The sequence below is a fragment of the Camelina sativa genome, chromosome 7 (genome assembly GCF_030686135.1).
Source record: "Camelina sativa cultivar CO46 ecotype springtype chromosome 7, ASM3068613v1".
NCBI lineage: Eukaryota > Viridiplantae > Streptophyta > Magnoliopsida > Brassicales > Brassicaceae > Camelina > Camelina sativa.
In genome coordinates, this window is record NC_141886.1 from 31,334,782 (window position 1) to 31,359,775 (window position 24,994).

At 36.9% G+C, this 24,994-nt stretch overlaps 4 protein-coding genes and 2 pseudogenes across 9 annotated transcripts; 3 read left to right on the top strand and 3 right to left on the bottom strand.

Annotated features, from left to right (window-relative positions):
• The first annotated feature begins 15 nt into the window (after nt 1-15).
• LOC104703383 (uncharacterized) lies at nt 16-3,764 on the top strand (annotated as a pseudogene). The gene is made up of 9 exons (XR_015562587.1): nt 16-413; nt 497-633; nt 1,789-1,976; nt 2,062-2,352; nt 2,449-2,507; nt 2,590-2,626; nt 2,713-2,784; nt 2,876-3,183; nt 3,276-3,764. The product of XR_015562587.1 is annotated as an uncharacterized LOC104703383 (transcript).
• A 1,155-nt stretch (nt 3,765-4,919) lies between these two features.
• LOC104703384 (protein NUCLEAR FUSION DEFECTIVE 4) lies at nt 4,920-7,307 on the top strand. Its single transcript, XM_087459842.1, has 3 exons — nt 4,920-5,454; nt 5,621-6,510; nt 6,601-7,307. The coding sequence occupies exons 1-3, from the start codon at nt 5,125-5,127 to the stop codon at nt 7,064-7,066; spliced, it is 1,686 nt and encodes a 561-aa protein (XP_087315968.1). The 5' UTR covers nt 4,920-5,124; the 3' UTR covers nt 7,067-7,307.
• A 195-nt stretch (nt 7,308-7,502) lies between these two features.
• LOC104703385 (uncharacterized) lies at nt 7,503-8,351 on the bottom strand (annotated as a pseudogene).
• A 1,338-nt stretch (nt 8,352-9,689) lies between these two features.
• On the bottom strand, nt 9,690-11,794 carry LOC104703386 (amino acid transporter AVT6E). Its single transcript, XM_010419394.2, has one exon. It carries the CDS (start codon nt 11,464-11,466, stop codon nt 9,964-9,966), a length of 1,503 nt encoding a protein of 500 aa, XP_010417696.2. The 5' UTR covers nt 11,467-11,794; the 3' UTR covers nt 9,690-9,963.
• A 252-nt stretch (nt 11,795-12,046) lies between these two features.
• On the bottom strand, nt 12,047-14,211 carry LOC104703388 (uncharacterized). Of its 2 annotated transcripts, none has more exons than XM_010419396.3 (6): nt 13,948-14,211; nt 13,449-13,576; nt 12,810-12,895; nt 12,671-12,732; nt 12,405-12,490; nt 12,047-12,307 (listed from the first exon to the last, which is right to left on the bottom strand). In XM_010419396.3, exons 2-6 carry the CDS (start codon nt 13,527-13,529, stop codon nt 12,215-12,217), a joined length of 408 nt encoding a protein of 135 aa, XP_010417698.1. In that variant the 5' UTR covers nt 13,530-13,576; nt 13,948-14,211; the 3' UTR covers nt 12,047-12,214. The 2 variants fall into 2 exon arrangements, with proteins under 2 accessions (XP_010417698.1, XP_087315971.1); XM_087459845.1 differs by having other exon boundaries at nt 12,405-12,487; nt 12,668-12,732; nt 13,948-14,195.
• Nucleotides 14,212-18,393: 4,182 nt separating this feature from the next.
• Nucleotides 18,394-24,982, top strand: LOC104703390 (topless-related protein 1). 4 transcript variants are annotated; one of them, XM_087457503.1, is made up of 25 exons: nt 18,394-18,691; nt 19,084-19,245; nt 19,419-19,598; nt 19,701-19,814; nt 19,909-20,067; nt 20,166-20,343; nt 20,459-20,582; nt 20,736-20,842; nt 20,958-21,129; nt 21,252-21,361; nt 21,443-21,512; nt 21,592-21,665; nt 21,743-21,838; nt 21,923-22,018; nt 22,121-22,248; nt 22,352-22,586; nt 22,666-22,806; nt 22,903-22,965; nt 23,056-23,202; nt 23,272-23,382; nt 23,465-23,644; nt 23,735-23,959; nt 24,049-24,237; nt 24,327-24,493; nt 24,571-24,982. In XM_087457503.1, exons 2-25 carry the CDS (start codon nt 19,166-19,168, stop codon nt 24,782-24,784), a joined length of 3,360 nt encoding a protein of 1,119 aa, XP_087313629.1. In that variant the 5' UTR covers nt 18,394-18,691; nt 19,084-19,165; the 3' UTR covers nt 24,785-24,982. The 4 variants fall into 4 exon arrangements, with proteins under 4 accessions (XP_087313629.1, XP_087313627.1, XP_087313628.1 ...); XM_087457502.1 differs by having other exon boundaries at nt 18,422-18,691; nt 20,733-20,842; XM_087457501.1 differs by having other exon boundaries at nt 18,409-18,691; nt 22,666-22,965.
• Nucleotides 24,983-24,994: the final 12 nt, after the last annotated feature.

A 24,994-nucleotide genomic window follows, 5' to 3' on the forward strand; every position in this document is an offset into this window, starting at 1 on the left:
ACAGCCAATTAGAGTTTGAATAGTAATTAATATAGCTATAAAAAAACACTAATAAAAGTAACAATGGATGGAGAAAAAATTGAAAAGAAAAAAATCTAAATAAGGGAACAGTATCGTTTCATCTTCTTAATCCTTGATTTCCTCAAGAATTAAAAGATTCTTATTCATACGTTTGATTTTCGATAGATAAAACTCTTTTTTTAGATTTTCAGAAATTAGAAACGAAACCAACCCAAAAAAAACAATAACAAAACAGATTTTTATAGGAAGGATAATGGTTTATAGCGAAACGCCGTCGTATCATGGTCACCGGCGTCTCCTCCTGATCGCCGTTGTGCTTCTGGTCTCGTCGAGTTTGGTTTCTTCTTCTTCTTCTTGTCACCATCGTCGTCCATCTTCAACCTCATTACAAGGTTCTTCACTTCCCTTTTTTTTTTAATAATGATAACAAAACAATACTGTATTTGTTTACGAATTTAAAGAAAATGATTTTTAGGAGTGAGGAGGCAAATTTTGGAAGGAGGGAATGGGACATTGGTGTTAGCCGCGGAGAGGACACGGCGACCTGACCCTCTCAACCATTTCAATATTTATTCCGGTGGTTGGAACGTTACCAATCCTCATTACATCGCCGTGAGTCTTTTAATTCATTTCCCTTAAATTTCTATTTCAATGTTCAAAATGTCAAATTGAATCTTCGATAATATGTCTGATGAACAGCTTATGTAAAATTAGAAAAAAAATGGTGTTAAGGAACAGCCACTATTGATTGGAACCACAGACCATTAGCATTATGCAGCATAAGCATTAAGGTGCATATGCAGTAATATAACTCATATGCACCTTAATTAAAAAATATAATTTAAATGTGTTTCATTATTAAAATTAATTATCACTCATTGCTATTTAATTTTTTAAAAATATATTTTACATTTAATAAATTGTTATATATATAAATGTATAATTTAATAATTTTTAATTATATATTTCTAATGTAACACATTAATTATTTGTAATTAATATATATTATAATTTTTTATAAAAGTTTATATCTATATTTGCATTTTTAATTTCAATAAATTTTTAAAATATATATAATATAATAGATTAAACTAAAATAAAACAATAATATATATTATAAACATTATATCCACATTAATATTTTAATGTATTAAATAAATTATTATATTATTTTAAATAATAACATTAAGTAGTTTCTCATATATTATCTTATAACAAATAAATTTATCTTTTATGAAATCATAATTTTCTATTTTTACAAAATAAATTAATTATTTAAAATGATTTTAATATATATTAATATTTTAGAGTTATATGCTTGGGAAATGTTTCAAATCAGACCTTACAGGAAGATAGGATATGAGAGCATTTGGATGATAAAATTAAAAAACCTTCTTCATATGCTCTTCCAATATATATGATGAACTGCCTCGAAACCCTTAAATTATTTTAGAGGCGTTTAGACTATTAAATTTGATTTGGGATAAATCTTGTAGAAAGAGAGAGTTTCAGGCAAAAAACAAAAGTAAGGAGAAATATGGGGCTAAACCGTAATATGATTCGAGTTAACGAAAAGATTTGAAACGTTTATTAAATTAAAATATGAGTAGGCTTTGGGGTAAATCATGTTAAAAATAATAGTATCGGGCCAAAATTGAACTAAAGAAAAATCTGATGTTCGTTGTAGGAATGAGCAATTTAGTAGCACGAAAACGCCATTCTAACACACAAAAATTCTTAATGATTATTATTATGTTTCTTGTTCAGTCCGTTGGATTTTCTGCAGTGCCATTCATAGTCATAGCCATCGTCTGGTTCGTATTGCTTGGACTCTTCCTCGTCTGCTCATGCCTCTGTTGTTGCTGCTGCGGCTGTGGCCGCCGGAACTACGGCTACTCTCGCGTCTGCTACACCCTCTCTCTCGTCTTCCTCCTGCTTTTCACCATCGCCGCCGTGTAAGCTCCAATTAAAACGCATTAACTGGTTGTTACCTCATCAAATTTTGTGTAATTTCAAAAGAGAGATGTTGTTTGTGTTCAGGATTGGGTCTGCGATGCTGTACACTGGGCAAAACGAGTTCTACGGTAGCGTAGAGAATACTTTTATGTACATTGTGAGACAAGCAACTGGAGTTTTGACTAAGCTTACGAGCTTATGGGACTCGATTCAATCTGCTAAAGACATTCAGCTCGATGGGCATAACCTGTTTCCTCCCGAGTTTAGAGGTAACATCGATCATTTCAACAACATGATCAAGATGTCTAACATCACTTACCCTGACCGTGTCGCTAACCAGACTATTCGTTATCTCACGGGTGCACTAAACCCTGTGTAAGTATTCACTAGCCAGACGCCTTGCGTCACAAGCTAAATTATATAGAACCTCTGTTTTGTTTATTTACTTAGACTCAAATTCGTTTTATTCAGGAGATATGTGTTAAACGTGATTGCTGGTGTTATGCTTTTAGTTGCATTCCTCGGCCTCTGTAAGTCCCAATCATCTTTAAATTAAACTTATTTTGATCTCAATACTATAATTGATTGTATCTGTTTTTTCGTCTGAAACAGTGTTTTCGTTCTGTGGACTGCGAGTTCTTGTATACCTGTGAGTTACACACTTACACTACCGTTGTCATATTATATATATCATATGCAGATGTAATGTTTTATAATGAATGTTTTAATTATCAGATTGGTAATTCTGGGTTGGATTCTCGTCACAGCAACAATCCTCCTCAGTGCCATCTTCCTCGTTTTCCACAAGTAATCAAAACTTTTTCATCATCACTTGATCTAGCTAACCAAATATCTTTCTTTTTTTCCGGATTCGAACTAATGATGGTAGTTAAAACAGTGTGGTTGCGGACACGTGTATGGCTATGGACCAATGGGTGCATGATCCAGCTGCAGATTCGGCATTGAGCCAACTTCTTCCATGTTTAGATCCTAAAACCATTGGAGAGACTTTGGATATAACCAAGACTATGACTGTTATGGCCGTTGATATGACCAATGCGTACACGGTCAATGTTCCCACCTAATGTTCCTTTCTACCACAACCAGTCCGGTCCACTCGTTCCTCTTCTCTGTAACCCGCTCGACCAAAATCATAAGCCGCGACCTTGTGCCCCGGACGAAATCCTCCTAGCCAATGCTTCCCAGGTATATATACATATAAACTAAAACACATTTCCCCACGAGTGATAAAATGTTAACGTTGTTGTCTCAATTTTTTTTAATGTTTTGGTAAATAGGTTTACAAAGGTTATGTGTGCCAAGTGAACGCAGAAGGAATATGCATAACGCAGGGTAGGTTAACTCCAGCTTCATACGACCAGATGATGGGTGCAATAAACGTCGGGTTCACTTTGGACCATTACGGTCCCTTCTTGGCTAGTATAGCGGACTGTACTTTCGTACGAGACACCTTCAGAGACATAACGACCAAGAACTGCCCTGGACTCAGCATCACCAGCCAGTGGATCTACGCAGGACTCGCCTCGCTCTCTGGTGCAGTCATGTTCTCACTTATCTTCTGGTTGATTTTCGTCAGAGAAAGACGTCACCGATCTCATACCAAAAAGTCTATGATCCAGATGAATAGATTTTAATTTAATTACTGGAGCCAGCACATACTATTGAGTGAGCCCATCATACTGTCACCTCTTTTTTTTTTTTTCTGAAAACGTCAATGGTATGCTTTTAAAAATAAAATCGTATAGAATGAATTTGTTTGATCCCTTTTTTATATATGTTACTCAGTGAGGAATTTACAAATCAACAAACTGATTTAGGATAATAACTTACTTCATTAGGTAGCTATTGATGTTTGTTTTGACTGGTTTGGAAAATATTAACTTGTATGACTGTTTCTTTTTCCAGTTTATCTACGTATATTGATTGAGGTGAGAAAAAAAAACATGTTGAACAATTCTATGGTCGATATGACTAGCTAGCAGTAGCAGAGTAGGTTTCAAATCAGTAAAGCCATTTAATGATTTTGAGAAAGAAACGTCGTCGTCGGACCCCAAAATTAAATGTAAGTAAAGATTACGACTAGTTGGGCATGAAACCATACCTTATCATAGTACGACGAATGTAATATTCTCACGTGCATGATCTGTATGTGCACAACTAATAGGTGTCCCTGCCGTTTCAAATTATTACTATAGTATTTTTTTTCTCTCGAAATCGAAACAGGTAAGATTTTTTTTGCGTATTAGTTAGGGTCAATAATAGCAGTCAAAAACAAAACAAAACAAAACAAAACAAAAAAGTTAGGCTCCCATTCTGATATATTATTGTCAGTGTCACCTAATAAAATCTTAGATTTGCTGGTTTTTGACTCGATGCTCTGTGTGAATTAGGCCTAGTGTGAATCCTTTCCTAGGAAGGATATACTTGTATAGTAGTGTACATCGTAAAATAAAAGTTGTGGAGTACTAAAGTAATAGAGAAATGGGATCGTTAAGATCAATGCCACAATACCCAAAGTCATGCATCGGGCCGTCCACGGGGAACGAAGTCATAGTCAAATGACCTCACGTGTTCGAAGCACCAAATCTTAACAAAACAACAATTTTATTCTGTTTCGCTTAACATAACTACATATAATATACAAATTCAGAACTATGCCAATTAAATCCTATGTCTTTTTGGAACAAAAGAACATCCAAAAAGACAACAATAGTATTTGATTGGCTAATGCACTTATAACTGAAGTCCGAAGGTTTTTATTTAATGATTTTAAGCCAGAAATACAATTAGGAATAAAACAAAATTTAGGTTGTCATATTGGAATACTATGAATTTTCTTGGATTTTTTTAAAAGAGTTAAACATTGGTTAATTTGAAAAGTAATGTTAATAAAACCTCTTGCGAATCACGCTTTTGTTCTCGAATTGATAACACTTTACAAAATTAAAATAATATTGAAGATATTACTTGAAGGCTTTATATAGAAACACACCAAACAATAAAGTAAAAGAAGAGAGTGAGTGATTCATCTCCTCTGTTTCCATCATCCATTGCTTTAAAAGCAAAGCACTTCCCAGAGAGAGAAAGAGAGAGAGAGAGAGAGATTAGATAGATCGATCGGAGGAGATGACGAAACTGACGGAGAAATCGGGAAGCCGACCACCGTGGGTGGGATTAGCGGCAGCCGCGTGGGTTCAGACGTCGGCGGGAAGTGGTTCGACGTTCCCGCTTTACTCATCGGCTCTCAAATCGGTTTTGGGTTTTAGCCAGCAACAGGTCACCATCCTCGGCGTCGCTTGTGATCTGGGTGAAAACATGGGCCTACTTCCAGGCTACGCCAGTAACAAGTTTCCTCCTTGGTCGATGCTCCTCATCGGCGCTTCCTCTTGTTTCCTTGGCTTCGGTGTTCTTTGGCTCTCCGTCAGCCAAATCGTTCATGGTTTGCCTTTCTGGCTGGTAAGATCAACCACCACCATCTTTCTAAACCCTAAGATTTGCATAAAAATGTCGATTAGTGTGTGCCCTTTGAATCAAGTTTAGATCTTTAGTCTCATGGATCAGATTTATAAACTATATGTCACTGAACTCACAAGACTAGTATTGTTGTTATTGTTGATGACAGCTGTTTATTGCTCTAGCTATAGCCACCAATAGCAACTCATGGTTCGGTACAGCATCTCTTGTCACCAATATGAGGAACTTTCCTTTGAGCCGAGGCCCTGTGGCTGGACTTCTCAAAGGCTATATTGGGATCAGTGGTTGTGCATTCACTGTCTTGTTCAGTATGGTGCTTCACCATTCTGCTACTAATCTGCTTCTGTTTCTTACGATTGGCATTCCCGTGATTTGCTTGACTGTGATGTATTTCATCCGCCCCTGTATTCCGGCTACCGGTGAAGACCCTTCTGAGCCCATGTATTTCGCTTTTCTGCTTGCCACTAGTATAGTTTTTGCTGCTTATCTTGTTGTGACGACTGTATTGAGTGAGGTGTTTATACTGCCAAGCATACTCAAATATGTTCTTGTGGCTATCATGGTGTTGCTTTTGTTGGCACCTCTTGCGGTTCCCATCAAGATGACACTTTTCCGTTCGAATGCCAAGAGCTCTCCACTGGGTTCGTCAGACAATATAGCCAAAGAAGAAGGTAGCCATGAAGAGCCGTTGCTGACACCTTCTACCTCAGCTTCAAACCTTGGACCTATCTTTGAGGGAGATGATGAGTCGGATATGGAAATACTTCTCGCTCAAGGAGAAGGTGCAGTGAAGAAGAAGAGAAAACCAAGGAGAGGTGAGGATTTCAAGCTCGACCAAGCTTTTGTCAAGGCAGATTTCTGGCTCCTTTGGTTTGTATACTTCCTCGGCATGGGTTCAGGCGTTACAGTCTCCAACAACTTGGCACAGATCGGTCTTGCTTTTGGTATTAAGGACACTACAATTCTCCTCTGCCTCTTCAGCTTCTTCAACTTCATAGGCCGTCTTGCTTCAGGTGCCATTTCTGAGCACTTCGTGAAGTAAGTATCTCTCTTTTTTCTAAACGAATCTCTCTGTTTCTTTCTGGGAAAGAACCGTGACTCATATGATTCTCCTTTTTTGCCTCTTAGGTCAAGAACGCTTCCAAGAACACTATGGATGGGAGCCGCGCAGCTAGTTATGGTGTTCACATTCCTCCTCTTCGCCACCGCTAGCGACCTCACCATTTACGTTGCGACTGCTCTGATCGGGGTAGCCATGGGGTTTCAGTTCTTGTCTATCGCCACCATCTCGGAGCTATTTGGTCTGAGACATTTTGGAATCAACTTCAACTTCATACTCCTGGGAAACCCGCTTGGTGCAACCATATTCTCGGCCTTTCTCGCCGGACACATCTATGACAAGGAGGCTGAAAAGCAAGGGAATATGACCTGCCTTGGTCCCGACTGCTTCCGAGTAACGTTTTTGGTTCTAGCCGGAGTTTGTGGGCTTGGAACTCTGCTGAGCGTTATTTTGACGGTGAGAATTCGTCCGGTGTATCAAGCTCTGTATGCTTCTGGCTCTTTCCGGTTGCAGCCGCAATCAACAGGTCATTGATATATCCAGAGAGCGAGAAGAGACTGTCTAGACGAAAGAAATATATAATATAAATCATAGATGCTATTATCTAATTTTCATAATTATAGGCTCCTATTGTATCATGCTGCATATTTTTTGTTTGTTTGGATTTGTATTCTAAGATTTGTGTTATTCGTCTATAACCGGCCAAAAACCGGTTGGAAGAACCTAGTTGTATCGGCTTCTTGATGTGGTTGTAATGTTGTTTTGTGTCTACTTACTGTTTGATGTTTGTGTTACCACAGTCACTGATCCAACTTTAACAGATAAAAACGGAAACAAGAGACACAAGTAAACAACCTCTTGTATTTAGATATTAAATTGTAATGAACACATCTTTACAAGTTACAACATATGAATTTGTTCTCAAGACTTTAAAGAACAAAGCCAATACTAAATGAAAAGGCAAATAAAGGGGGAAAAAGAGAATCATTTTTTAAGTATATAATTGTCAATCAACAAAACTAATCAGCCTAACAAACATAATCACACACTCGAACTCAGATCAGTGATGGAAGAACAACCCTAAAACAAAAACCACATTCCTCACCATCATCATCATAGAGAAACAAAAGGAGTAGTTTGGAGATCTCAAGTGGGTTTGAGGTTCTGAAACATTAGAATCCCATTTAATATCCTCAACATCTTTGTAATTCCCCCAATAAGTATCATCGTCGCAGCAATCGGAAACCTTGGGATTGGAGAAGCTATGGAGCCTACATGGCAGAGGAGGAGGAGGAGGAGTCCCATTCGTCAACAAAAGTCTCTCTTCCTTTCCGCTATTACTGCTAGACATCGCCGATCTCTTCTTCCTCTTCAGCAACGCTCCTTTCCAATATCTCCCGTTCCCGTTGCTGCTGGACACAACCACGAGTGCCCGAGACGACTCCTCTCGTCGGATCCAGGCCCGGACGTACTGGGAGAAGCATTTCCCGGTCTTCTTGATCGCAGTCAAGACTCTGAAGATGGAACGAGCAGTGAGCGGAGAATGTTTTCGATCACGGCGAGCTAGCTTCAAGATCTCGAGGCGGTGTTTAGCGATTGAGATCCCCATGCTCTGGAGAAACTCGTGGTTAAAGTAAGCGATGTCCTCGTACTCGAGCTCGTTGTTTGAGAAAGAGAGACCGTACTCGTAGATAAGAGAAGCTTCAAGACTCGTCCTGGAGAGCCATGAGAACCAATCCATTGTGGTTATGAGATCTTTTTTTTTTTGAATCTGAAGAAGAAGAATGATAGTATTGGTGAGAGTGTGTTGTTGTGGTTTGTGAAGAAGATAAAGTCGTTTTAAGTATATATATAGAGAGATGGTTGGGGGTTGTTTTTGACTTTAAAGAAAAAGGTAACGGGGCTTACTTGGTAAGGTGGGTGAACGGATGGACTAAAGTAGACCAAAGTGAAAAGTAAGGGTCAAAATCAGAAAAAATAAAGAAGTTCACACATCTTTTTTTAGCATTGAACCAAAAAAACGAAAAAGAATTGTAAATTTGTAACACATGGAGATGACTAAGTGTGTGGGTGTGTCCATTAATCACGTTGTGGGGAAATGGAGCATATAATGCGTTTTTGCTTCTTTTTTTCTGGATCACTATCTCTCTATTGTTCCATTTGCTTCTTCGAATTTAAAAAAAAAAAAAAAAAAGCCAACACAAATCTGCTTTCCCTTCGTTACATGTAATTAATCTACTAAATAGTTAGTATTATCTTCGTTGTTAGGTCAACTAATGATAACAAAAAAAAACTACTATGAAATTTAAAAACCACCTTCTCTAGTCAACTATCTTTTTTGTATTAATTTGTATATACATTATAGTTATTATTATTTTATTACTTAAAGAGTCAATGAACACAAATCCATTATTTATGATTATCCTCAGTTTGGCTTTTGAATCAAGGGGGAAGATAAATTATTATTGAGCTTTTAAGAGACTAATGCAAGCCATTATTATCGAAATGCTGTGATTACAAAGACATGGGACACTAGCTAGTAGTAGTAGTAGTGGATGCAATCATGGATATATTCGTCAATCAAAATCAGAATTATTCGTTAAAAATATATATGCATGATCAACAGAAGACACGATCGGTGTGATCACGGGTCATGCGCATGTGGAATTTTTAAAGTAATGCTTCATATATGCACTTACCAGCCACTAGCTTCCACTTCTATCTTCGGTTTGGCTCCCCCCCCCCATGGATTTACACATTAAGTAGGAGGAAATATTTACATGTAACAGAATAATCTGAAACTAAAAAAAATAAATTAGAAGATTTATTGCTCAAACAACCGAAGCAAAATACTGGTATCACTGTATAATCATAATTTTATGATACTCCACGGGTGATCAACGTTGTTAGTACCTTTTCTGGTCCCGTATCAAAGGTGCATTTAAGTTGGGTCTTAGATCTTTAATGATGACCTTTAAGTCCAAGTTAAGTTTCGTTTACTTTGCTTTAATTTCAATAGTACATCATCAATCTCGATGCTTCAAATCATTCTAACAAGTAACAACCACCCTACCTCAAAGTTCATCGGTATATCTAATCGATTAACACCATTCCCAAACGATCCAAGGATATACTAGTATATAAGGAGAAAAGAAACTTGCCAGATAAAAGAGATTGTTAATTAAAAAAAAACAGAAAAAATGCGTATACATATAATAATATATCATAAGAATCTGGTTCGTATACATAGAATTCACAAACCGAAAATCTTTTAGGCTTTAGTCTGAACCAAACGCCATTGATTGAGAGATCCTAAAGGTGCTGCATGTAGCTGTCGCAAAACTGAAGATTTCCGGTTCGGTATTGGACTGAGAATCTTTGATTTGTATAAAAATCTACAAGATCCTGGAAAAAAAAACTTGCTAATAGTATCAATCTGATTTGCTCCTGAGGCTGTATATATTGCCAAGGGTTCCAACAATGCTGACCACAATGGCCAAGATTAGCATCAACCACGACACAGATCTTTCAACGAGGCTTAATGTATTGCTCTGTTTCCCTAACCGTAATGCGATAAGAGCAGGGAATGTAAAACCAAGCGAAACTGCTGATGTTGCGCCTGTGAATTTGAAAGCTGTCCATATATTTGGGATCATCGTTGAGCCAATGTAAATAAGAGCCAGCAAGACCACAGTAAGCCCAAATGATCTCTTTTTGCTTTCGGATAGAGGAGGCGATCCTTCAAACAGTAAGGTATTGACGGTTTCTCTCAAGGAGAAATGGATCACGGGGAAGACGAGTACTAGATGTAGAATGTAGCCGATTCTGACAATGTAGTTCACCGCAGAGCTGAAACGGATACCGAGATCTTGATCAAAGTTGGTCAAGATGTCTGATTCGGTGTCCTGGCCGAAGAGGAGATAACCCGATATAGCAGTTGAAGCATAGACGACAACACAAATGGCTGTCGTGATTCTCCCAACTCGGTTCATCTTATGAGGTGATCGACCTTCGAGCTCGTTATAGATCGGCTGGACATTGAAGTGACAAACGTAAGCGTTGGACATAATGGGAATGACAACAAGAAGGTCCAAGATTGCCTTTTTGGAACCAAAATCAGGAGTCATCCTAGGAGGGTCGATGGTTCCTTCGATGAGCTTAATGGTGGCGACAGCAAAACAGACAACCACAAAGACAACAGCAAGAGCAACAGAAGCAGCTGATGTAACGCTCAAGGAATCAATCTTGTTCAAAGCACAGAGAGGAGCCAAGAAGATGACCATAACAATCAAAACCAAAACTTTACGGTGATCCCAGAAACCATTCCCTAACCATTGATCCAAAACCCCAATGTGATGAAGAGAGCCAGACATGACGTCCCCCATAATAATGAGATAAACAACGAGAACGCCACCGTTGTTGACAATGATACAAATCTCAGACAAAACCCTAGCGGTTTTGCCCAACGCGGATTGAACAACCTCGCCGTAAGATCTGGACTTGTAAAGAACGGCAAATCTAACGAGCAGCTCAACACTAATCTCAGACAAAATAGCCATGAGGATAATCAAAACAAACCCTAGAACCAAGCCGAGGACTTTCATGGTGGCGGGCAATGCCATGATCCCGGCGCCGATGATAGAGGTGGTGAGGTTAAAAACGGCACCGTAGACACCAGATCCTTGATTGGATGATGATGACTTGCCATGAACGAGTGGATAAGCAGAGATATCGAAATCGAGATCATCATCACCTTCTTCATCGCCGACACCGTTGCGGAGGGTATCGTCAAAATCGTTAACGAAGCTTTCTTCATCAGAAGCAAGCAACTTGTTTCTGGGTTTCCCAAGGATCCCATTATTATTATTATTATTAGATGGTTTCTGTAACTCAACGTAAGAAGTTTTGGAGATCACAGAGTAACTGCTATCCATTCGCCAGATCTGATGTAAAACTCCCCACCACCCCTTTTGATTTGATTTTTATAAAAACACGAGAGATCCAAGCAAGAAGACGAAGAAAGAAGAGACTTTTATTATTCTGGACCAAAGAGAGAAAGAAAGAAAGAGAGATTGTTCGGAAAAAAAATCAAATCTGCTGAAAATCGGATTAAGGGTCAACGTCTCAATTGGTCGTCGTTCCTGCCTCGTCGGCGATGAACAGAGAGAGAAAGAGAGATTTGTTTTGGGAGGTAAGAGGTAACTTCTATCTTACTATTGGTCCTTTTACTTCACACGTGCCCCTCTTTATTAGATTTTATTTAATACTACTATACGTAATCCTTTTTCTTTACTTCTTTAATTGCAGATTAGCAATTAAAGTTTCACATCAAAACTTAGGTTAGGCGTTCAATCGCATTTTTCTTTTTTAGGATCAAATTAAAACCCATCAGATATTTTCCCAAACAAAGGAACATTAGAAAAGTCTTGTTTACTCGGTTAAGAAAGAGACATGTATGTTATGTAGCTCGTTTTCCCCATATACTGGAAAGAGACTTGATAATAAGGAACCAAAGATGAAATTATGGGGTTGGATTGAATGGATCCATTACGAGGAATCCCATTATCATAATGCTGCTTGCAAGTTAGAAATAACAGAAATCCAGGCACTAAACAAGACAAGGAGAAACAACATATGGGATACAAGAAAATTGGACCTCTTCCACCAAATATCGTGTCTTCTCTACAGATACTTTCTTGCAAGTGCGCGTACTTTGGTGTCAAAATGTGTCGATGTTATCCGAGAACCGGGCAGATACAATGGGTTCAGAAGAATCTGCATTAACATACGATTTTAATTATGGTGACTAAACCCATGAATCAGGACAGAACCAACAACTGCGGATTCTCTCAATAATCAATGAAAATTTTACCTTTATATAAAGCTCATGCACCTCCTGGAAGAAGCTCTTGATTCCGTCTTCGTTGCGTGAATCATGAAGGAGCATGAGTCGGGTATGTATTGATTAGTTAAGGAAGAGACAAACATTTAGAACTGGAGATGAATCTGTTAATAACAAAAGCCAACATACCAATCTGACACTACTTTAAGTGAATGAATCAGAATAAGAAAACAAACATTTTGAACTTGGATTTCAAGGGGTATAAATTAGTTATTAGTTCCATGAAAAAAGGATATGGCCTGCAGTAACATACACTGACACAACCAGATCGTTAAACCTGTCAACTGACTTCAAGAACCTGAAGAGATATATGATAATAAGAGATTGAATCCTTAATAACATAAATCAAATATTTTCACGAGGGACTTTACTTACATGGCACTTGTAGTCCATGCTAGGTCTTGGACAACATCTAATGCTGCATGTAATATAAATTGGTGCAACTGAGCAGCATCTTCTCTCTACCAAATAGAGAGAATGGTGTAAGAGACTGATGTGCAACTTATCATCTAGACCACAATACCAATTGCTACTTTATTTGAAACATATACCTACCAGCTAGATGAGAAGATAAAAACACAAAAACAGAGAAACTTCCATTGTTACGATAGGATAATCGACATATGATAGACCAAACCAGCTATAGACGATTTTTGAAATATACTTTTGAAGAATGATCTAGTTAATAAAACAAGGCCTGCTCAATTAGTTATGTATGATGATGTAAAACAGGGTGAAACGTTCCTTCACCAAAAATAATTTAAACAAGGGAAATAGCAACCTTATTCATATCACCAGAACAAAAAAAAAGCTAAATGATATTTGCACCTCTTCTGTTACAGTTTCGAAGAGTAATACTATGACCACTAGACCAAAGTCGAAAAGAAGGAGCAGGAAAGTATTTGTGCGTCTATCATCATGTTAAAGATTGGGAACATGGATGCAAATACTTGAGGAGAAGAGTGGAGCAAAAACTATAACAGAAGAGAGAAAAGTGGGAGTAAGAAGATGTACTTTGGCAGCAGATCCTACTTCAGCTTCATAGATGGGAATATCATTGCGACCCACAATTATAAAACAGGCAGTGTTAGCCATTCAATCCCCCCGCGTCTCCAAATGGAAGAATCTGGTTCTCGTGTCTCCTAAAATACAAACAGAGATATTAAGGTCCAGGTGGATTCATTTTGGCTCTTATAAGCCTGCATTGCACTAACCCTTGTCCATTAACTGGAGTTTGGGATGAAGGCAAACCTAAGCAAGAAACTTATGATATATATATCCACGACATTATCCTAAGGCATAAGCACTCCTGATCCAGAAACAAGAGCTATTCGATAAGGGATTGAAGAAGGAGGCTTCTTCTCGTCACAGCGATCAGGTCAAATTTACAAACTATCAAACAAAGTCGTATATCTAGATATGGATTAAATTCCGGAAAAAAAATAGAGGTAAAGGTTCGAATTGAACAGAGATCGAAAAACAAACATAGGTAAGTACTTTAATCGACACAAACCTTGGGAAAAGGGAGGAAACGAGAGGGACGGAGAGCGATGCAGAAAGCTTGAGGGGAATTACAACCAAACGAGATCTAACGCGAAATGTAGAAGATGGAGAAAAAAGTTCCACTGATCTCTAACGCGACGCGATGATATGAATCACCAACTCTTCAGAAATCAGAAGATCGCCGCCGAGTACAAAGCTGGAAAATTCAGAGTGTCGTTGTTTCTTACTTGTTAGAGAGGAAGGAGAAAGATCAACAACGAGTTTGTTGGGGGCCGTCTCTGTTCCTTATTGGGTGGGCTTTAAAGCCCATTCTATCCATATTCGAATGGTTTGATTTGATGTATTAAATTAGACAGCATTTTTAATTTAATTTTTTCTTTAATTATATAGTTCAAAATAATACAGATGAATTCTTTAAGATTTCCTTAAGTGAATTTACCGTATACTGTTATTCATTCATCCTAAAAAGAGATTATTATACTTTTAGTTCTCTATTAAAAGAAAATTCCAATTTTTTACATACGGATTGATGTTTTCCTAATATGTTTCTCTGTTCGAACAATTTAAAGGTCAAACCTTTTACGTAGTTAGTAAGTAAGAAAGTATATTTTAAGAAATATTTAGGAACATTTCAAACGTCTGGGAAACTTTGATAATTGGCAATTTATCAACCGAAGCGGCGTTGGAAACATTTTATTAAAAATATAGGAAAAAAAAAAGAAAGAATAAACGAATTAAAAAAACAATTTGCATGGTGTTTGTTGTCGTCGTCGTCATAAGGGATAAGAGAAAAAACCAAACGAATTCAATTTCCCAAAAACAATATTGGAAATTAGTCCATCTATCTTCATTTACACTTATTTTATATTCGTTATAATTATAGAGGGCTTTTAAAAATACACACAGTTGCAAATCCTAATAATAGTTATTGGCTTCGGAAATTCAGAAAAAAGCAACACAATTTATATACTACTAATAAATGGGGGCAAGGAAAGAGGGACACAATCAGAACCGACAACTTCTCCCAGAAAGCAATCTCAATATATCGCACTTAATTAACCGCGATATGATAATATTAATTAGAAAGAAGCTCATGAGAGAGAAATTGAAGAAATGTACTGCTAAGGAAAGGAGTATAAAAATAGCAAAGCAATGAAGCTTTTTAAAAGAGGAGCAAAACATACACATCTCATAAGTGGAAAGCAACCAATAAGCGACCACCCCCTATTATGTCCCTTCCCTTCTCATGCACGTTTTTTTTTTTTTTTTAACTTTTTTGTTTATTAATCAACTTATGATTTTCCAAATTTCTAAAGAACAAACCCCTCGATGATAAAACAACACCAAGTACAACAATGTTTGAATTAGCCAATAAATAATTATTCTAGTTTCCCAATAGTGCGCTTTTATACTTGGTGGAGTTTACTAAGTTTACGAACGTACATATTCACTTAGACCTAGGTGTTAGGATATCATATCAGATTCGGTTCTGAATTTTAAGATTTTGGATTAACATTCATTCGGATATTTTTAAAATTCAAATCGGTTTCGGTTCGTTCAAATAATTCGGATTTTGGATTTGTTAGTGGATTATTGATAACCAATATTTATTGGATAAGATTTATTTAGATACTTTTTAATCTAATCCTACCCAAATAACCATACTAACCAGTATTTAAAACAAACAAAAAAAAGATAAAAATGAAACCTATTACAAGTTCAAAGTTCAAACTAACGTAAAACCATACCAATACATAAAAGATATACGGTATATTCATCGAAATATCAAATTGTTTCTTATATGTTCAGTTATATTTGGATATCTATTTAGATATCAGTTCGGATCGGATATTATCAGATATCTTAAATAGTAGTAGCCAAAAACCAATCAATTATTATTTTAGTTTTGGTTCGGTTTTAATGTGATTTTTTTCTATTCGGATACAATTATGATTTTTGGATTCAAGTTTTATGCGATGCCTATACTCACTAGTCACCGCTACTCCTATTATTTGACACTATTTTCCTTCACATTCGTTAATATATTCTTTCAAACCAATTTTTTTGACCAACTGAGCTAATATAGCTGACTATGTAAATAGTTTTGTGTGCTCTATATTTAAACTAAACATGAATTTTAAATTACTACAAAAATGTCTTTTTTTTTAAAAAAGATGTGACCTCAATTATATTTGGCGTTGTTTTTTATTTGAATTTATTTTATAGCATCGTGAATGATTAATTCTAAGTTCCCTTGTAAGAATCTCCCCTTCAATAGACTTTTGAACAGACGACCCGCCAGATGGGACCAACGTGCACTGCTTTTTGGCCGGAGACTTCAAAAATAAATATATTGAAAGACGCACTGAACACTGACCACCATTCACTTCTCCATCTTTTGAATGCACATTTGTTTTCCCATTATTATTTTTTTAAAAACATTTATATTTGTTTTAGGGATGTTCTATTGTTGATCAGATTCTTTTTATATTTTACAAACATGTACTCATCTACTTTAAGCCCATTAGTCTATTAGGATTTGAGTTCTGATCTACAGATTTTATATTACCCCGAATTAGAAGATCTATCGAAAGTATCTACTCATTCTAAAATAGTTAGACATTGTAGCGATTGCCAAATAACAAACATTTTAAGTTTAAAATTGCATTGATCGATTTTATAGTTTAAGTTACTTATTATTTTAAAATTTCATTTCGGATTAAAGATTTAACTAAATTTATTTACAGTTTTTTCTTTTTTTTTTGGTCAACATTTATTTACAGTTGAAAACTCTAAATGATTATCAAACTGTTAAAAGTTAAATAGTAGTATAGTATACTCCTCTATTAACCCTTTTTCTAAAGCCAGCAAGTTAGAAAAACTTATAATCAGTTTAATGAGTAATAATTACATCATGCACATGTACCTAGTGACTCATAAAGAAACGTATCATACTGGATTGACGAGTAGTTTTGTCTGATATTGACATCTTAATTTATAACCCTTTCCTTTTCATTGTTAATGTTCCTTACTAAATTTTGATTGATAATGTAGACGTTGACATATCAAACGAAATCATTATTTTAAATAAGTTTTTTTCTATATTATTTTTTTCTTTTCTTCTTCGAAACTTCATCATTTCTTATAAACTTGATAAAACTGTTTCAGTTTTAAGAAAATTGTTTTATAACCTACGACCATATATAATTTATTTCGGGAAGATATGACTTAAATTAAACACATATCGATGGACGATTATAAAGGGTTCAGTTAAACTCACAAACCTAGCTATTTGTAAGTTTTAATATTAAGAAAACAATATTTAACTACTGAAACAGTTTTGATGTTAATTAGTTGTATTTGAATAAAAAAAGGCAAGCTAAATGGAACTAATTATACTTCTACTAATTAAAATACCGTATTAGCATTAGTAGAAAAGTAGATACTCGTGTTACCGTGTAAACTAAAAGAATAAAAATATGCTTTTGAAAAGTATAAACTTTTATTGTGCACCCATAACTTTAGCAAAAGAAACCATTATCATTCGTGAGCAATGAAAACAAATAATAGTATTTATCTACGTTTGGTGCCAAAAGAACTTTAAAGGTAATGACGTCAAACTCGATGTTTCCAGTGAAAAGATTAGTAGATTACTACACGAGAGACATTATAAAACATGAAGATCCCAGATAAACATCTTAGTTGGTTCGTTAATATGAAATCATGCATAACATAACTGAAACACCAACTAATTCTTATTTACTGAGTAAATCAAGTTGATATTTTGTGTGTCAAAAAGACCCAATAAAAATAAGTTCACATTTTACCAAAAGAGAAATACATAGAAATTGGGATTAATAAAAATAAATTCAAAACAGAAACGAGTCTCACAGAATTATTGACATGTATGTTCTCCTATATCACGAGAGAAGGCCGAATCATAATACTTAGATAGCGCGAGAATTAAGTGATATATAATTAACCACTAGTGTAATACTGTAATGTAATCTAAAGTTGCATTATATCTCCATCACGTGATATTTTGCATCTCAAAGAAATAATAATCCCATGACCGCTTAAATGGCATATCAGGTAATATTTGTCATTTCTCAAGGGCAAACGGAACTTTTAAAGATACACACAGAAGGAAAAGCTTTGTCGTCTTCTGAGGGATCTGTGGTGGGGACGCATGCTACTTCGCTTTTTAAAACCGTTGGATTATTATTCATAAGGTTCATCGTACAAGAATCGACGGTTTTCACAGAAGGTGTACCTTTGTCGCGGACACAGAGGATTATGTCACCTTGGAATACAGCTAGCAGGCTAAAGATTCCGAGCCGATAGATAGCGTCGAGAACTGTAGCCGGCTTAAGTCGTTGTAACTGTACTTATTTATAAGAAAGTGCGCTTATCAGTATTCCAGCTTTCTTATCAGTGTAATAAGGTGAGTGTTGTTATTACACTCCGTTATCCATCACCTTCGCATATTAAAATTACTTTTTTTTTTTTGTTTTTGGGTTTTTAAATTAAAGTCTCCATTTCTGCAAGATTTTAATGCTCTCGTATAAATAATTCTCAAGAGAGAGAAAACTTGTTTTTTTTTTTTTTTTTTTTCTTTCCAAAGAGAGAGTCCAAGAAAGAAACCAAATCCTCTTGTGGCCTCTTTACATTTTTTCAGGAGAGAGAAAACTCAAAGCAGCTCTCTCTGGCCTTTGTTTTCTGAAATCGATCTCTTCTTCTTCTTCTTCTTCATGGTAAGTAAGGTTTACCTCTGTTATCAATGGAATCTATCTCTTACAATTTTTTTTTTTGGGTTGCTTTTTGCTTTGTCCGCTTTTGATTTCATGTAATGAAAGAAAAAAAGATGGCCATTTATTTAATTAGATGGAGAACCCCATAATAATACTTTGGAAGGAAGACCTAATTTTTTTTTCCCCAATTTTGTAATTAAACCCGCCGGAAATAGTTTTAAAGATATAGTACTAGTTGATTAAGAGACTCTTTTGGATTTCTTAAGTAAAACTCCCAACATTTTTTTTTATTTTTTTTTTAATTTTGAAACCCAGTTTTGTGTGTTTGAGAGATGATTATGATGTTCATTTAAGGGTTATCGTCGTCATTATTGTTGTTGTTTTTTTTATTGCAGATCTGGTTGGTTTTTGTGCATCTGAGTTTGTAAAAACTTCTTCTCTGGACTGAGTAAAAAAAAAAAAAAAACAGTGCCCCATATGTCGTCGCTTAGCAGAGAGCTCGTATTCTTGATCTTACAGTTTCTAGATGAAGAGAAGTTCAAGGAGACTGTTCATAAGTAAGTTCCCTTCCGATCTATTTTTGCTTTTTCTGGGTTTCTCTCTCTCTCTCTCTTGTCGTTTTCTTTTAATTTCCATTTTGGATTTTTTTTGGGTTTGTTGGTAATAATGGCCCATTTAACTTGAGATTTTTTTTTTTTTTTTTTTTTTTTTTTTTTTTGTGAAAAACTAGGCTTGAACAAGAGTCTGGGTTTTTCTTCAACATGAAGTATTTTGAGGATGAGGTGCACAATGGAAACTGGGATGAGGTCGAGAAGTATCTCTCTGGTTTTACTAAAGTTGATGATAACAGATATTCCATGAAGATTTTCTTTGAGATTAGGAAGCAGAAGTATCTTGAGGCCTTGGATAAGTAAAGTTCATTTCCATTTCTTAACAAAAGAAGCAGATTTGTGTGTTTTCATTTTTGTGAACTAACGCCGGGGTGCGGTGCGGTGCTTTTTTTTTTTGGTAGGCATGATCGTCCCAAGGCTGTTGAAATTTTGGTCAAGGATTTGAAAGTGTTTTCCACTTTTAATGAGGAGCTTTTCAAGGAAATCACTCAGCTCTTGACCTTAGAAAACTTCCGGTAAGCCATTTTCAGGGTTTAAAAAAAAAAAAAAAAGCTTTTGAGGTTTAACGATGATATACTGCTACAGAGAATGAACTTGTTTGAACTTCAGGGAGAACGAGCAGTTATCCAAGTATGGGGACACAAAGTCCGCCAGAGCTATCATGTTGGTTGAACTCAAGAAGTTGATTGAAGCGAATCCGTTATTCCGTGATAAATTGCAGTTTCCTACCCTTAGAAATTCACGGCTCAGGACTCTCATAAATCAGAGGTATTGATTTGTCCTAAAGTTCTTGTTTCACTTCAAATTTTCATTCCTCACCTGCTTTTTTTTGACTCGTTGTTTCTATATGATTGCATAACTTGCAGCTTAAATTGGCAACACCAGCTTTGTAAAAACCCAAGGCCAAACCCTGATATAAAGACTCTCTTTGTGGATCATTCCTGCCGACTACCAAATGATGCACGAGCACCATCCCCTGTCAACAATCCGCTGCTTGGATCATTACCAAAAGCTGGGGGATTTCCTCCTTTAGGCGCACACGGGGTAGGTCATTTTCCAGCTGATTGTTGTATTTCTATTAGTGCAATTTTCTCTCGTTTTGCTCCCAGCTCTATAGTTACCTTTACATGCCGTGCTTGACTTGCCTTTATGTCTTCAGCCATTTCAACCAACACCTTCTCCGGTTCCAACACCTCTTGCTGGCTGGATGTCTAGTCCTTCCTCTGTCCCTCATCCAGCTGTGTCTGGAGGAGCCATTGCTCTCGGCTCTCCATCCATCCAAGGTAATTTGCTTATCAAATTTAGTGTTTTGTTGTAGAAGCTTTGTAATGTTATTGTCTTTCAAATTCTATCCTTGCATTTCTTTTTTTTTTTAGAACCTTTGAGTTTCACCTGTGATCTATATGTAACATGTTCTCCTTTTTGGGTCTTAGCAGCCTTGAAGCACCCGAGAACTCCTCCAACTAATTCTGGTGTAGACTATCCATCAGGCGATTCAGACCATGTCTCAAAACGAACAAGACCTATGGGAATGTCTGACGAGGTGACAAAAATCTGAAGCAAAGATAATATGTTTTCTTATAAATACTACTTTTATGCAATTGGTAATGCATATTTTAACTTAAAAATGTATTTCTTCTTTGCTCCACCGTATGTAGGTAAGTCTAGGTGTGAACATGTTACCAATGACATTCCCAGGGCAGGCTCATGGCCACAATCAAACCTTCAAAGCACCTGATGACTTGCCCAAGACAGTGGCACGAACTTTGAGTCAGGGCTCATCTCCCATGAGCATGGATTTCCATCCTATTAAACAGACTCTGCTACTAGGTCTTTTTCTTGCTCTGGATATATATATATATATATATATATATATATATATTTCATGTAACAAACGTCATCAGAAATTTTGTAACATCAGAAGTTTCTTGCGTCAATTTGCATTGTTCCAGTTGGTACGAATGTTGGAGATATTGGGCTCTGGGAAGTTGGTTCTCGAGAACGTCTAGTACAGAAGACTTTTAAAGTTTGGGACTTGAGTAAATGTTCGATGCCCTTGCAGGTGCTCTTATGAAAAAACAATCAGAATCTTATTATCTAGTATTTATTTGAAACTTGAGTAACATAAAATTTTGGTCTTTAGGCTGCTTTGGTGAAAGAACCTGTCGTTTCTGTCAACCGTGTGATTTGGAGCCCGGATGGTGCCTTATTCGGTAAGACTTTAGATTTAAAATGCTCTGTCAACTGATCTGGGTATTCATATGTGCGTTTTCAACTGGGTTTCAACTGCAGGAGTTGCTTATTCAAGACATATTGTACAGCTATACTCTTATCACGGTGGTGAAGATATGAGGCAGCATCTTGAGGTGTTATATGGTTTATAACGTCATTTTAGGAGCATGTCTTTTCATTTCCTGTAGTTACAAGCATTTGTTGGTTCTAGATTGATGCTCATGTTGGTGGTGTCAACGACATTGCATTCTCCACTCCAAACAAGCAACTATGTGTTACTACTTGTGGTGATGACAAAACCATCAAGGTTCAGTCTTTTATTTCCTTTTCATAACTCCCCCTTTTTTTTGGTTGGAAGTCAGAAAAGGACTAACCAATTCTTTGGATTAAGGTCTGGGATGCTGCAACGGGTGTAAAACGGCATACTTTTGAGGGCCATGAAGCTCCTGTTTACTCTATCTGCCCTCACTACAAGGAGAACATTCAGGTATAGCAATATTTCAACCGTTTCATATTTCCTAAGTACAAAATTTAAATTCGTTTAAATTTGGTTTCGGTCCTGACTTGTTTATTTTTTCTTGTGCTCAAGTTTATCTTTTCAACTGCGCTCGATGGGAAAATAAAAGCATGGTTATATGATAATATGGGATCTCGGGTTGACTATGAAGCTCCTGGTCGCTGGTGTACAACGATGGCCTACAGTGCTGATGGAACTAGGTTCTAGCATGATTCTCATTGTCTCTATGTCGTGGTTCTGTTCTGTCTCGTCATGATGTTATAATAAATCTATGGTCTAATTTTTGTTTTATGTACATGATAGGCTATTTTCTTGTGGGACGAGTAAAGATGGGGAATCTTTCATAGTTGAGTGGAATGAAAGCGAAGGAGCTGTTAAGAGAACTTATCAAGGATTCCACAAGCGTTCTCTCGGTGTTGTTCAGTTTGATACTACTAAAAACCGCTATCTCGCTGCGGGTGACGACTTCTCCATTAAGTTCTGGGATATGGACACTACACAGCTTTTGACTGCCATTGATGCTGATGGAGGTCTCCAGGTATGTAAATAAATACCTCGATCCTTCCTGGAAACCAAATGTTTTCATTTGAGCCATCATGACCCTCTATATTTTGTAGGCAAGTCCACGGATCCGGTTTAACAAGGAAGGCTCTCTCTTGGCCGTTTCTGCAAATGACAATATTATTAAGGTTGTGGCAAACTCAGATGGTCTGAGGCTATTGCACACAGTTGAAAACTTATCTTCTGAATCCTCTAAGGTACTAAATATTTTGCTCATTGGATCTTCAACAAGCAAATTACTAACTCCCAGATTGAAACTTTTTCAACACTCTATTTCTCATTTACATGTGCAGCCTGCAATTAACAGTATTCCGGTAGCAGAGAGACCTGCCTCTGTAGTTTCCATCCCTGGAATGGTACGAAATGGATTCTTTTTCCCCTTAAGTTTTTCTTTCTATTTTTTGTTTGCGTCCAATTATCGTCGTTGTCACTTACGTTCCCTGCAGAATGGAGATTCACGGAATATGGTGGATGTGAAGCCAGTGATAACTGAAGAAGCAAATGATAAGTCCAAGGTATGGAAGCTTACTGAAGTCGGCGAACCCTCTCAATGCCGTTCATTGAGACTCCCTGAGAATATGAGAGTCACCAAGGTACTAACACAGAGACTGACATAACTATACTTAAATGGCTTTGACCCTAATGACTCGAAACTCTAGCAGATATCGAGATTAATTTTCACAAATTCGGGAAATGCAATTTTGGCATTGGCATCAAATGCTATTCATCTGCTATGGAAGTGGCAGCGAAATGACCGTAATGCAACTGGAAAGGTACTTGTGGTCTAATATTTTCCTTTTAAGATTGTCAAAAGAAATGAAAACGTGATGAAAATCTATATCTGATTTGGTGTAGGCAACGGCTTCTTTACCTCCTCAACAGTGGCAACCAGCGAGCGGGATCTTAATGACAAATGATGTGGCTGAAACTAATCCAGAAGAAGCTGTACCATGTTTTGCTTTATCCAAGAATGATTCCTACGTGATGTCAGCATCCGGAGGAAAGATCTCTTTGTTTAATATGATGACGTTTAAGGTAAACTCCCAGCTAAAGCTAGTGCTCCGTCTAATGTACGCAAACAATGTTTCGTCTGTTACATTTGATTTTGTTGTTGGCTAAGCGCAGACAATGGCTACTTTCATGCCGCCTCCTCCTGCTGCAACGTTTCTTGCCTTCCACCCTCAAGATAACAATATCATTGCGATCGGGATGGATGATAGTACAATACAGATTTACAATGTTCGCGTTGATGAGGTTAAGAGCAAGCTTAAAGGACATTCTAAGAGAATAACCGGCCTCGCTTTCTCCAATGTACTAAATGTTCTGGTTTCGTCTGGAGCAGACGCGCAGGTGTTGATTCATCGCATGCTTTGTAATCAAGAATTCCAATCTTTCTTTTCAAGTCTTGTTGTGAATTTTTGGTTTTTGTATCTATTCAGCTTTGTGTATGGAACACGGATGGATGGGAGAAACAGAAAAGCAAGGTTCTGCAAATTCCACAGGGAAGATCAACGGCGGCTCTTTCAGACACGCGTGTTCAGTTTCATCAAGATCAAGTACACTTCCTCGTTGTCCATGAAACGCAGCTCGCTATATACGAAACAACTAAGCTTGAATGCATGAAACAGGTTTTAATACTTCCTAATTTCTCTCTTTCTCTCCTCTCTCTCCATGCATCTCAAAGTCAAACCCTTAACGATTGTTTTATTTGTTATAGTGGCCAGTGCGTGAATCATCAGCTCCAATCACACATGCGACATTCTCATGTGATAGCCAACTGATATACACAAGTTTCATGGACGCTACAATCTGTGTCTTCAGCTCAGCAAACCTTCGATTGCGTTGCAGAGTCAATCCCTCTGCATATTTGCCAGCTTCTCTCAGGTGAGTGAAAAAATGGTGAATGAAATGAATATTAACAGAGCAATATTGAATATTGAATATCCATAATGTGTGTGCAGCAACTCGAATGTCCATCCACTGGTGATAGCGGCTCATCCGCAAGAATCCAACATGTTTGCTGTGGGTCTGTCAGACGGTGGAGTCCATATATTCGAGCCGCTTGAGTCTGAAGGCAAATGGGGAGTTGCTCCACCGCCTGAAAACGGCTCAGCCAGCGCTGTCATGGCTACACCTTCGGTTGGAGCTTCTGCCTCAGACCAACCTCAGAGATGATATGAAACCAATCTGCTTCAGTTATTTACTGCTGTCTCCTTTTTTTTTGGGTTATTTAGATCTTTTCAAATTTTTTTTTTTTTTTTTTTTGGTTTGGAAGAAAGCAATCTAACAAGGTGAGTGAATTAATGTAACATATTATCTATAGCAAGGTGTTACAGTTCCCTAATTGGTTAAATTCAATGTTGCTTGCTTTGATTTTTTTTTTTT

Coding starts and splice junctions, on each gene's coding strand:
- LOC104703384 (XM_087459842.1), top strand. CDS start 5,125: ATGACGAAACTGACGGAGAAATCGGGAAGCCGACCACCGTGGGTGGGA. Junction 5,455..5,620: donor ATGGTTTGCCTTTCTGGCTG/GTAAGATCAACC, acceptor TGTTGATGACAG/CTGTTTATTGCTCTAGCTAT. Junction 6,511..6,600: donor ATTTCTGAGCACTTCGTGAA/GTAAGTATCTCT, acceptor TTTGCCTCTTAG/GTCAAGAACGCTTCCAAGAA.
- LOC104703386 (XM_010419394.2), bottom strand. CDS start 11,466: ATGGATAGCAGTTACTCTGTGATCTCCAAAACTTCTTACGTTGAGTTA.
- LOC104703388 (XM_010419396.3), bottom strand. CDS start 13,529: ATGGCTAACACTGCCTGTTTTATAATTGTGGGTCGCAATGATATTCCC. Junction 12,733..12,809: donor GCATGGACTACAAGTGCCAT/GTAAGTAAAGTC, acceptor ATATCTCTTCAG/GTTCTTGAAGTCAGTTGACA. Junction 12,491..12,670: donor AGTGTATGTTACTGCAGGCC/ATATCCTTTTTT, acceptor ACTAATCAATAC/ATACCCGACTCATGCTCCTT.
- LOC104703390 (XM_087457500.1), top strand. CDS start 19,166: ATGTCGTCGCTTAGCAGAGAGCTCGTATTCTTGATCTTACAGTTTCTA. Junction 19,599..19,700: donor TATCTTGAGGCCTTGGATAA/GTAAAGTTCATT, acceptor TTTTTTTGGTAG/GCATGATCGTCCCAAGGCTG. Junction 22,019..22,120: donor ACTACAAGGAGAACATTCAG/GTATAGCAATAT, acceptor CTTGTGCTCAAG/TTTATCTTTTCAACTGCGCT.